This window comes from Erithacus rubecula, assembly GCF_903797595.1.
Source record: "Erithacus rubecula genome assembly, chromosome: 10".
In the NCBI taxonomy this organism is placed as follows: Eukaryota; Metazoa; Chordata; class Aves; order Passeriformes; family Muscicapidae; genus Erithacus; species Erithacus rubecula.
Window position 1 is genome coordinate 15,746,426 of NC_136662.1, and position 13,118 is coordinate 15,759,543.

Here is a 13,118-nt window from a genome sequence, read left to right on the forward strand (position 1 = left end):
ATTTTTGAATAATTAAGTTACCAACCAAATCCATCCTGAACTATTGTGGATATAGAAATATGTGCTGCAAACCAAACTGCTGAAGGCCAAGGGCTGCAGCCTGCTCTCAGCACACATTGACTGGGCTGCAGGCTCTCTGGTGAACACACAGAAATACTTAAGCACAGATGGTTGGGGGCTCTTTTCCAGCGCAACTTCCTGGGAGACGTAATTCCACCTGGCATTACGGTCGTGGCACAGGCAGTAAGGAGTGACAACAGAAATCAAGGTTATCAGGCTACAGCATATGTTCGTTCTGATGCTGCCAAAGTTGATGTGCAACTAGTTGTGGTTCAGCTGGCTGAAACCAATTGGAAAGCATGTGCTGATGCTGTGATAGTGCCTCTGAAAGCACAGGTAAGTGCACAGAGGGATATCTACAAAGAGGAGGCACAGAGAATCTGCTGATTAGGAGTATTAAACAGGAAAGGCATACTTATTGTTCAATGTTCCATAAAGTTGGGGAAGTTTCAGGAAATGTGTCACCATTCTTTTGAATTGAAAATAGATAATAGTAAAAAAAAAAAAATACACTTTGAAATCTGGCAAAAAGTAGTGATTTTCAAGATAAATCAAAATATAATCAGTAGAAGCATAAAAATATTTGAAAAATTGACTTCTTCATCACTATTTATTATTTGTTCTACTATGAGTTGTCTTGGGAATCTGCCTGTTTTTCTGTGTATAATTTATTGACCCCAAATTAGCTGAGTTGGTTACAGCATGGTGTTAATAACACTAAGGACATGGGTTTGATCCCTGTATAGGCCATTCACTAAGGAGCTGAACTCTTTCTGGATGTAGTTGGATGATCCTTCTTGGTCCCTTCCAAGTCAGACTGTTCTGTGATTTCAAACTATTCATAACTCAAATATATTTACAATGTTGTATTTCTTAGGATTAATATGAAAAGATGGAAAAAGCAAAGTTGGGTAACAGGTTGATGCCAGAGAGCATTCTAAATGAAGGAACAGGTCCTTACTTTTTTTGTATATCTGTGTGCTGTGCTTTCCACGAGCTTTTTAGAGCAAGAGATGTTTGTGCAACAATTTATAAACCTCAGCTTTTTGCAGCTGCAATTAACAAATTCAGCATGACTTTCAGTATTGAAGAAAGGGGAGGTGGGTTCAAATCAGAAGGTCTTGGGGAAGGCAAACAGAAATTACAGTGCAGTCCTCTTCTAGGAAAAAAATATGTATTGATTAAGAAGTTACTACATCTAAGGAAATCTCAAATGTTTCAGTGGCTGCTTTGAGACAGGATATGTAGCTCTGCACAGAGCAGAAAACTTTTCCTACTATGCCTTGGATTTTGCATGAAGTCAAAATTTCTTTGTTTAGAATAAAAGACTGGAAATGTGAAAGATCAATGCACAAATTGAAAGAAAATTTTGTACTTTGAAACGGTCAAGGTTCATTCTGGGATTGTTTTCTGGATTTTGGGTGACTGTTTCCCTGTTTACAAAGGCCAGGCTGAGATGGGGCAAGGAGTGCCAGGATTACAAGATAGCAGCAGTGGCTACCACAGGACAACTGGCAAAGAAGCCAGCTGCACAGCTGAAGGTGCAATGGGGAAAGCTTCCATCCTGGATAAGAAAGACAAGCTCAGCGTATGTAATCCATTATTTCCTACATTTTTATTTTACTTTTTTATCCTGCTTGGCTTTTGAAAAACACTGAAAGAATTGGATGAAATTTTTCAACCCAAACTGTCCATGCAGTGCTTGGAAAGAAACCACTAGTTCAGTGGTACACAAGTATTTTATTAATGTGTTCTACTTTTTCCACATGTTTCATATTAAATGATAGCCTCCAAATATTTTAAAAGTATGCTTGATTTCATTTTCAATATTAAATTATTTGCTATTTCAGTTCAAAATTTCTTTTTGCTTTAAAATTTTCTTCTATTTAGTCTCAAAAAATAGCCATTTTAAATAGGCAATATAAAACCAGTGTGTTTCTTCCGGATGAAATCAACCATTTAATTTGACCCAAAGTACAATTTCCTTGACTTATCAGTTCTTCCATTTTTTCCTGATTTTTTGGATCTGCCAGTAGTCCTCACTGTCCCATAGGTGCTTTTGTTCATGCACCTGAGTTTGTCACATCTTGTTTATCTCTAGATTCATGCAATACATTCCCGGTGCAGCACTCGTGTTGGGCTTCTCAGAAGCACATCAGAGAAATCCATCTCATGAATTTATAGTAAGGGCAGCTGCAACATCTCCACGAACAATTGATACAGTAATTAAAGCTCCTGAGGTACGTTAAATTTTTATTTTGCTTTTCCTTACCTTGAGTGATTTTCAGCTTGTAATGTTTTGACACTCAATATAAAGAAACAAAAAAAGCAAAATATTCCCTTTTAGAGAAGTTGCTATATACCTGACTATATTAGGTGAGTGTTCAAATGCATGCAACAGTTCTCTTGATTTTGTGCTGCTTTGGCCCAGCACATTAGTAAGCTGAAAATCAGACTCTGTAATAAAATAATTTATTTCCATTCTGAGAACAGCAGTGAGGCCAAATAGTCTCAAGTATGGCTGCTCTGCACTCACACCTGTGTGCATTTATACCCAGTGTGACTAGTTCTTGCATGAGGGTCTCAGAGCAGGTAGAGGGGGCCTTGAGGACACTTTGCAGTCTGCTGCAGCCACAAACAGCATCTGTGTGTGCTGGCACTCCAGCCCCACATCTGCAGTTACTCTGAGCAAGCCACAAATACAGCTCTGCTCTAACCAAACTGGAGCAGCCAGCCACCCTCTCAGCATGGTCTGCAGAGTCCCACTAATTCATTGGTCCTTTTCCACCAAACCCCTATGCACCTCTTTGAAAAATGTTCCCTATGGATCTCTGGTAAATTAATAATATCTAGCTATTCAGGCACAGAAATCTGTGTGTCTTTAACTCTCCGTGGTGCTTCAGTACTGCAGGATCTTTAACATGTGACAATGAAGATGTTGGTGCATTAGGCATTCATTTGATTCTCTTGGCAAATATAATTTGTAGCTACAGTGAAGGATTTTACCCCAATGCTGAACATGCTGGTTTTCAGCCCTTAATGGATGATATTCATTCTTCCAAACACATCCATCATCTCAGTTACTCAACTCGTTACCTTATTTTTTAAGAAGTCACTCAACTATCACTTAAACTCATCTCTATCAGTTACTTTTCAATGTTCTTAACAATTTCTCCAAAAGTCAAGTATAACTAGAAGAGAGGATAATGATTTCTCACAAAAGCTGAAGGTTAGGGTGCATTCTGCAGAGACTAACACAACTGCAATTGTAGAAACGCACTCCAAGCGTTTGTTGGGTTTTTTTCCAAGATAAGTGTGGGGGTTTTTTGCAGTCATATCTTGAGCATATGGTTCAATTTATCTTAATGTATTTTCATTTCTGCTTTTTCAGGTAACACTTTATTGTCAGGGATTCCGACTGCCATTCACTCTGCCCTTAGGCCCGTCTCCAGCTTACGAGACTCGAGATATCACTGCCTGGAATTTATTTCCTGAAATAGCTTCACAAATAGCACAAGAAGATCAATGTAAATGTTACTTATATGTTTGTCTCATGAATAAGCAATGGGTTTAGATCCATACTCTGTCATGACTGGGCCCTGGCTTTCTTTCTAATGGTCTTATAGAGAAGTACAGCATCTGCAGCCCTGCTTCCAGCAGTTTGTTCCCTCACAGAGAAGCAGGTTTTTGGTAGGTCTATGAAGAGGCTTCAAACTGCTGTAAGCATTCAGAGTTTGGGAATCCCTCCTGTCTTCAAGGACTAGAGGTTGTATTTTACCCTCCTGAGAAGGTGCCAACTCTGCATTGAAAGGCATCAAGTGATGGGAACAAGAGTCCATGCATTTTCTGTCCAGTTTATTTTATTCAAAAAGGTGCCAAGGAAGTCTCTACCTGGTTAGTGCCTAGCACTCCTGTGTGAAACGGGGAGTTTTTACTAGTTTGTTATGGCATCTAGTTTCTCAAGAACTTTGTATATTTTAGTCCCTGTTAGCTTGAGTTTTCTGTTTGGCATGTAATCAAAATCAATACTAGTGTAGTGTACAGCAGGCAGTTATTCTGTAGTGTTCTCATGTCCTTACAGACTCTGGCTTCTGCCAAGGAGGTGAAGTTTTCTTCCTGTTTGCTGGGTAGTTCAGGCTCATAGAGGTGTCTTTCAGTACTTCACAGCAACACATACATGGTAATATCTGCCATTTCTTTTATGGTTTTATTTTGCAGCCACGTGCGAAATCAGGGAGACAGATTTCAAAACATTTGATCGTGTGAGCCATTCATATTCTTTCAATAAAAGCTGCAACCTGGTGGCAGTTCAAGACTGTACTGAATACCCAAAATTCATCATTACTACAAGAAAGGTTGATCCTCAATCTTTCTCAAGAGAGGTTCACATAAATACAACATTAGCGTAAGTGTGGTTTATACTGAGGCTTAGAAATTAGGTATAAAGTTTCTCAAGGGGTTAGTCTGGGAGTGGGAGATACCAAGTTTCTAGCTGAAACTGGTTTTCAATGAGACATATGGGGAATGAGAGAATTTCCAGAAGGGGTCCTCATCTGAGACTCTATGGTGTAGTTTCTCTTGTCCTGAATTCTTGAATTCCACAGCCACCAATAAGTGATAACTTGCTCACTAAATTCCCATGCTGTTTTTCTTTAAAGGTTGAATAATAAAGCCCATAGTCCCAATGAATTTTGCAGTTTGGCAAGAAAACTGCTTGTTCATTCATTCAAATTCAGATAGTCACAAATATCTATAGTTTTCACATTTTAAGTTAACCACTAATTTATTCTCTTTTATTTTTGCTTTTTCTGAAGGAACATCACAATCTGTGCTGCCTCAAATTCATCTCTCCTTGTGGCATGCAATGAAGAACAAGTTCTATCACACAGTGGAGATTCTGAATATGAAAAAGGTAAGCTGTGATACCCAGTTTTCCAGGACTGACCTGGGAACTAAATATCAAGATTTTATAAATTTCACAGAAAAATCTCAGTGTAAAGAAAACACAATTGGAATTAATTCAAAGAGAAAACTAAAGACTAGTTTTTTAAGATTTGCATTGACTTATGTTCATATTTCCTATAATATATACAGACTTACTGTCCTCCAGCATAACAAACAGGTGAACCAAGCCCTTTATTATGATATACCTGGATTGGTGATTGTTCAGAAAAAAAGTTCATGTTATAATCACAGAAAGGGGCTTTAGTTCAGACATTTTGCTGGTGCACCACCACTGTTATTATCATTTCAAAATTTAGTTAGTTCCAGCTATAGTAATAGCAGTATAATATTTTTGAAAATATATTATTTCTTCTATTTTTGCTTTTCCTCTCCACTTAAATATATATATATATATATAACTGTAGCAGCAAAATTATCATTGTGAAGCAAAATGCATTGTGGGTTTTGCATTGCAGTTTCTCCATTAGTTCAAGATGATCACTGTATGATTCACCATCTTTTCACAGGCAATGTTAAAATTTATAAAAATGGAAAAACTGTTACTGTGGAAGTTCCAGAACTTGGACTGAAGCAGGTGACTTTTGATGGTGTAAATCTTAAGGTACTGCACTGATTTTCAAGGTTACTGCTTTCTTTCTGCCTAGTACCTTGCTGGTGTGACAGACCAACACTTCAGCACTCCCTACCAAGATATTCTGCTTTGCAGGTTACAGTTGCTTCATGGATGAGAGGAAAGACCTGTGGAGTTTGTGGCAATAATGACAGAGAAAAGGAAAATGAATTCCTCATGCCAAACCATAGGCTGGCACACAGCTGTTCTGCATTTGTTCATTCATGGGTATTGCTAGAAGAAACCTGCTCTGGTGGTGAGTGGATCTGGAAAAACTTTATGCTTGGATAGATTGTGATTTCACTTTTTCTCCACCAACAGCTAGAATTTTTTTTTTGCAGATATCTTTTACTTAGAAATTTCAATAGCAATGTGTATCCATTTTAACTTTATTAACTGTTTAAAACACAGCTTGTGAATATAGAGAATATATACTCCAGCAAAAGTCTTTGTCTCTTGAAATTCAGTATTGAATAATATATTTTGATTTCTAACACTCCATAGCTTTTTTCTTGCAAGGCAAAATCAGCCCTAATCTTGTTCCCATTGCAAAAAAGTGTGATTTTTCACCGTTGTATCAAAACAGTTTCAGCTGTTATCTGCAGACTTAACTTCACCACACAAGTTGCAGACTATGAATGCAGTGTCAGATCCTACACCCATGTAAATTTCCAAAGCACAAAAAAAATTTATTTTTGTTCTGCACCATGTGAGGGTGAAATCTCAGGAAAATATTTAGAACTACTCCTACACTAAAGAGCTTCATCTTACGTGTAGCTGGAAAAACAATGTTAGACTCCCATAATATCAATTCAATTTTATTTGGTAGGTCTCCATTTACCTCGGACCTGAAATAATTTTATTGAAGTTAATGGTTGCTTTCTCCTTGACTTCAGTGGCAGCAGAATTGTACTTATCTGTGTGTCAGGAAACAGAGTCGTAGCTGGGATCCTGTTAAGTTACATTATACCTTTCTAGTGAGATAATTGCAGCATTATAAAAATCATCCAATACAAAAATTATCCTTGCTGTTACTATATAAATGCTGCCTTTTTTTTTCTCCATTCACTACGGTTGACATTTTTCCTAATGCAATGAAGTAGCCATTGTGCTTGCAGTATCTATTCTTAATAGCTTTCAGACAGGAGAGGTTATTTTCTGTGTATTATGTAGTTCTAAAAAACTGAGTATACATGATTCCATTTGGGTTATACTGTGCAATTAGATTTTAAAAATAGCTCCCCTTTCAGACTCCTTCCTCAACTTGTTATTGTCCTATCTTGATAACCTCACTACTGTGAAAATGGTTTGTCAGATACCTGTGTTTTAATAAAAGCTGAAGAGAAAATGTGGACCTTTATTATTGGAAGGATCGATTGGGATTTATTTCTACAATTTTAACTACCTTTCCTTTTCCTCTTAGGGTGCAAGCTGCAGCGCAGTTATGTGAAGCTGAATCGAAATCCTACTATTGATGGTGAGGAATCTACGTGCTACTCTGTTGACCCAGTACTGAAATGTATGAAAGACTGTACTCCAATTGAAAAAGCCTCAGTAAAGGTTGGCTTCCACTGCTTCCCAAAAGGTACAGTATTTTTCTCCCTCCATGTGTCATGTACTGCAGGAGCTGTCAGAGCCCTTGAAAGAACAAAAAACAGCACAGCCATGCACAGACCTGTATTGCTCCACCTCCTCTCTGAGCTGCTGTTTTTAATCCCTTTAGTATTTGCTATAACTGCTGACAGTGCTGGCCAGCTAAAAGCTAGGGTAGGTGATGGCAGGTAGCATCATCTGAGAAAAACATTTGAGGTAAAAGGGGCAGCAGCAATCAATAAAATCACAAAATAAAATTTGTCATGTCTTCAGGATATCCATAAAGTTGAGATAAGCAACACTGAGTCCTTTTATGTACATTACAGTCTGCAATTTCGTGTAGACCAGGGCAGGCAAAGCAATTGAAAGTCAGTCAAGTAGTGTGACATGAGTGCTGTAATTAGACTGCCGTGCTATGCCACTGTGCAATACATCAGCAAAAACACATTGCTGGAAGTTTCTCTAGATTGTTCCAGAAAATGGTTTGGTTTTAAACGTTTTTTTATACACACACTCGTGACCCAGATTTAAAAAAAAAAAAAGAAAAAAAGGGTATGAGGCAGAGTTTCACACTGAAGTTATATAATTGTGAAAGAAGAATCCAACCTGAAACGTACAGATATTTCTGGTTCATTATTTCTTAAGTTTTTTAATTAATTATCTATATAGCTTACAGGAGAAACCTACCATTAGGAAGTGTCTATTGAAGTGGTTTGTTCTCTGCTAACCATTGTTGGCCAAATCCATTGTTATCTGGGATAATCCAGTGTAGTTTCACTGGAGCCAAGGCACCCCTGTGTTGAGTAGTACTGAAAAGAACAGGGTATTTTATGTCTGAATTTAAACATCTGTGTAGAACTTTGTACTTTGCTTATGTTATTAATATCTGCAATGTGCTGAATCAGCCCAGAAAAGTGGAGAGGATCCTCTTTATAATAGTCAAATATCTGCAACAGCCTATTCAACAAGTAGCACAGAGAGAGTGTTAATAGTTTTCTGGTGGCTCCCTGAGATGAGAATGGATGCATTCTTTCATAAATGGAAAAACCCACCCTCTACAAAAAACCCGTCCAAAATCTTGTTATATCCATGTTTCACAGATTTCTATTGTGTATCCAAGTCTGTATCTCTGAAGTGTCATAACCCCAGACCACTCACTGCCTCAGAACATTAGTCTATAATAAAGCTGTCTCATTCTCTCACAAAACTGTTTGAGAAAAGAGGAAAATCCGAAAAAAAAAAAAGATATGTTAGTTACTGCAGTCAGTGCTGGTTTCAGAGCAGCTGCAGGTTTCTCTTGTTCATTTACTGAAGCAGAGACTGGAAAGTCTGCTTGCAATATTTCTAATCAAGGCCTTATTTATTTATTTATTTATTTATTTGTCCTGAAGAGGAAGCAGAAAAACAGGACGGGGGGGAGAAGAAAGAAAAAATATGCCATTTATTACTCTTTAGCTTGATAAATTGATTACTTTTTCTTAGGCTATGGATCAATAGGAATGCAAGGCCGGCACTTAAAAAGTATTATTATTTCTTTCTTTGTCTGATGGCTTGAAGAATCAGTAGAAACAGTAGAAATCTTCACCTTTCTCAATCTAGGAACATGCATATGCAGGGCATAGAACTTCTCTCAACTCTTTATATGAGAACTAAAACACAGTTTTCTGTTTCAAACCATCACCAGTGGAGCAAGGATAAAATGAAGTACAAGAATGCACAATTTCTCCTGTTGTCCTCAAATCAGCAAGGCTGTGGCCTTAGGATCCTGAGGCAGGCATCACTCCAAGTTTAAGTTCACATATTGGTTTATATTTCAAACATGCCACAAGGCCTACACATGGGAATCAGTTACTCAGCCATGATCCAGTTTGCAAGGAAACTATTTCCTACATGGATATGAATGTGCTCAGACCCACAGTGTGCCAAGAGAAATAATGTCTATAAAAAACAGAATTCAGACATTTTATAGCATTTCTCCTTTCACAGCCTGGAAACATAATACATATTTTTAAAAGCATCTCCAGCATCTTTCTGGGAAGTATTTATTATCCAGTTTATTATGCAAAACCTGTGCTTGATGTTGGGCAGTAATTTAGCCATGGAGAGTGTTAACCTTTCAGAAGATAAGTGACTGATGCAACCTGAACTCATACAGCAGTGTCCATATTTCCCTGTGATGAGGGGAATGTTATAAATGTACTGTCCAACTAAGGAATAAAACAAATGGAAGTAAAATTATGAAAGCTTTATGCATTCTCATTATACAAACTTAATCTAAATGGATGTCCTAATATTCTTCCAGATGCAATGATAAACCTCCAACTAGCTAGGAATATTTATTGGCAGGATGAATATCATTATTCCATTTAGATTATTTCAGCATTAAGGAATATGGCTTATTCAAGCTGCTGTTGATAAAGCAGTGTGGTAAGGTTAATACTGCAACTGACAATGCTCTGCCAGATTTCACAATACATGGGAAACTTTAATTAGAAGTTTGTGAACCTCTGAAAATTCTCCAAAGGGCTTACCCTTCAGAAATGAACTTGGACAAATAGTCAGCTGAAATACCCAGTGATAAGCAGCAGTAGCAGAAGTGATTGCTGATGTAGGTTAGTACGTGGTGGTCTTACTCTGACAGGGGCCACCTCCAGCACTTTCTCAGCCTCCTTTTGTCTGTGTGCTTCATGAAATGTAATTCTGTTTGGTTTTAGGGAAGTATTACAGTAATTATATCAGGGATGAAAATCCTGTTCCAAGTCAATGAGTCAGATGTCAGTCGTGAGGGCAGGATTTCACTCTTTACTTGATGAGGGACTTGACAGCCATCAAAACAGTATTTCTTTGAAATGTGTTAATTTGCTTGATGTTAGTTAACAATGGCTTCACTCTTCTGACAGAAACTGCTGTAAGCCTGCTGGAATGGCAGAAAGGCAGCGATAAGAAATCTGCATCTGAGGATGTTGTGGAGTCTGTGGATGCTGACACTGATTGTACCTGCACTGGCAGCTGCAGTTAAGCTAAAGGCTTTGGCATTGTGCTATAGACATACTGCACAAATAATTGAATAGCTGGACAGATGAGAAGGGAACATAATAGCTGTAGTAAAATATTAAGAAAGGTGCTTGAAGAAAGTAAGCCTACTGCAAAGTCAAATGCATTATGTACAGTCTGCACTGCTTAATAAATATGTTCATTAAATAAGTATTCATGTGGTCTTTTTTTTTCCCCTATCAACAAAACAATCAGGCCAACTATAATATTATACAGAAATTCTGCTCCCTTTTATCTGCGATATAATTACAGCAGTCTGCTCTTAAAATTATGTTCACTAGGTGATGAAAGGAAAACATGATTACGGCTACTGCTAACATTCCATTGTGCAAAGAATTTCATATTTAGCATACTAAAGACACAGTAAGCATTTGTTTTCTTTTATGTTTTCTGGTAAAGAGCAACGTCTGTTCCTGGAATCGTTCTGCAAAAAAATATATTTTACTCCCAGCAAGACCATTAGCCTTAGTACATTCTACAAAGGAATGAATTGGACTGCTAGACTCCCACTGTAGCTTTCCAGAGAGCTATAGTGTGTGACACAGTCCCCATTTTCATTTAAATTTCAATGGATGTGCTGTTGCTTCATGAACTAACTAAAAGTGTGAATAGAAACTTTTTTTTTGCTTTACCATCTCCTATTGTATATTTATGAAAATGATGGCTTCAAAAACTTCAGGGAACAATAATACATCAAGTAGCATTCCAAATACTCCAAAAAGCAATATATAGAAAGGTAGGTAAGATCAATAGCATCATAAAGCTAAAATAAAATACAAGCAGGACAGTCAGACTGTGTTAACCAGTGAAGAGTCAATCTGCTGGCTTTCACTGTGCAGAAAGGTAATTCCCTCCCACCCCAGGGAACCAGGAATAGGTGGCACTTTCAAACCCCCAAGCAATGGCACAATATCTCTTCAGCCTGTGGCACAAATCAGCCATGCACTGGACCATGCTATGTTTGCCATAACAGACAATAGCATGGTCCAGCACTCTCTTCCAAGAGAAGCCTTAGCGTGGGCAAGGTACAACTGAACCAAACCCTGGCAGGAAACTGTTATTAAAGAAAATACTTTTCTTTCTAACTAAAAACTGATCTATCAGAAAGATGATTGAAGACTAAATAGTTCAACAATTGCAGCATAACACTTCCCTTGCTCTTCTTTCAAGAGCAGAAGCATGAGTAATGTAAGGACATACTCCTTTTACTCTCTCTCTCGAGTTGCAGCTTGCCTCCCACTTTCAGAAAAGGCCCAGTTTTTCTCCATGTACAGCCATAACATCACTTTCAGCAGTAAGCCACTACACGTTTGTTGATGCCTGGTGCATACTCTGGGGCAAGGGTATTTGCCTCTGACCCAAGCCTCTCTCCTGGGGATAACCTACAAAGGCAAAGGCAGTTACCTGCCTCTTCCTCTTCACCCAGCCTTAATTTCATCTATGTATTGTATTTGAGAATATATACAAATAGCCAGTGCTCTATTTAACAGCTTTTATCACGCATGTATCTTCAAACTAAGACCAGTAACATGAATTCTTGCCCTGCGTTTTTATTTGTAATAAAGCATTCACAAACTCCCTGCACAAAAGCTGTGTTTTAGTAACTCATCAGAAGTGCTGGACTGCAAAACAGATAGCCTCAAACAAGAGGGGAGATGAGGAATATTGCATTCCACTTTCCCTTAAAATCACACTAGTCTTACACCTGGAAAGTTCTTTTCTTGCTGGTATTGTTTTCACTGTGGCTTATGGGAGATTTGACATTGACTTTCATAGGATCAGGCTGTCATCTTTAATCCAACACCTCTCTCTTTAATCCCCTTGTTTACAAAAGAGAAACTTTTGCCAGTCAACCACTTCAGATAAGACAAAGGTAGTAGGGAGAGAAGAAAAATGAAGTTTCATGCTCAACTACTAAAACAGGGATTTAGTAACAGCAAAGAGCCATTAGTAAGAGAAGAAATTCTGTTCCCAGGGCAGGGAATTCACTCACCCTCACCACACCAGTACTGCAGCCTGGTCTGGGGTGCAGGCTCAGCCAGGGGGAAGCAGTCACTGGTTAAGCCCAGGCACACACCTTTCTCTGTCTGCACAGGGCATGGGCAGGACACAGCTCTCATTATTTCCACTTCCAAGGGGCAGCTTTCCTTTCTGTCCAACTCCTGTTCGTTAGTGCCCTCTTGCTGAGACAGCTGAATGCCTTTGACTGCCTGAAAGGCTTGACTGCAGCTGTAAAATCACAATGCAATGAACGTTAGAAAAGCCTGAGGTTGGTAGTGTGCACAGCAAAGCAAAAGACTTAGAACCAGCTCATTTTGCCAAAGGAATTAAGAACATTAGCAGTACAAGTGTGAAAAAGCCCTTCTGGAATTTCTAATGCACCACACAGACATTTCCAACCCATCTGGGAGAATATCTGCAGTCCAGATTTAAACCTCATTTGGAAATCATGCCTGTCCTATCTTATGAAGCAAGCCAAAGCTATGTACCCAACTGAGTATTAAAATGTGTGCTACACAGGCTGAGCTTTTATGCACTCTACTTTTCATTCCTAGTGCTTCTCAGTTCTATGTATTAATGAATTCTGGACTTTTCTGCAGTAACCAAGTAATATAATCTTGCAATTATGGTACTCTAGTATTTTTTTTAAAAAAGCATCAGAAAAAAAGACGCAGACCTAAGCATAAGCCAGGCTTGAGTCCTAATCTTGCCCTTGCAGTTCTGTAATGTGGTTTTTCATGAAGCTGGGGAATTCTGTGCCTCATTTTCTGCATCAGAAAGATATGACTACTTACCTACTTGATGGAGTCAGAAATGCTTATGAATTTATAGTCCC

At 38.3% G+C, this 13,118-nt stretch overlaps 1 protein-coding gene across 1 annotated transcript in view; it reads left to right on the forward strand.

Moving 5' to 3' along the window:
- LOC306805844 (vitellogenin-1-like) overlaps positions 1–10,376 on the forward strand; it is a gene marked incomplete at its 5' end in the record, with an annotated part of 64,794 nt that extends 54,418 nt beyond the window's left edge. The window contains 10 exons of the mRNA XM_079314056.1: positions 190–396; positions 1,506–1,648; positions 2,162–2,300; positions 3,452–3,587; positions 4,279–4,465; positions 4,875–4,972; positions 5,532–5,626; positions 5,732–5,891; positions 7,059–7,220; positions 10,129–10,376. Coding sequence (XP_079170182.1) covers positions 190–396; positions 1,506–1,648; positions 2,162–2,300; positions 3,452–3,587; positions 4,279–4,465; positions 4,875–4,972; positions 5,532–5,626; positions 5,732–5,891; positions 7,059–7,220; positions 10,129–10,247 — 1,446 coding nt within the window. The 3' untranslated portion in view covers positions 10,248–10,376. The remainder of the gene's footprint in view (positions 1–189; positions 397–1,505; positions 1,649–2,161; positions 2,301–3,451; positions 3,588–4,278; positions 4,466–4,874; positions 4,973–5,531; positions 5,627–5,731; positions 5,892–7,058; positions 7,221–10,128) is intronic.
- Positions 10,377–13,118: the final 2,742 nt, after the last annotated feature.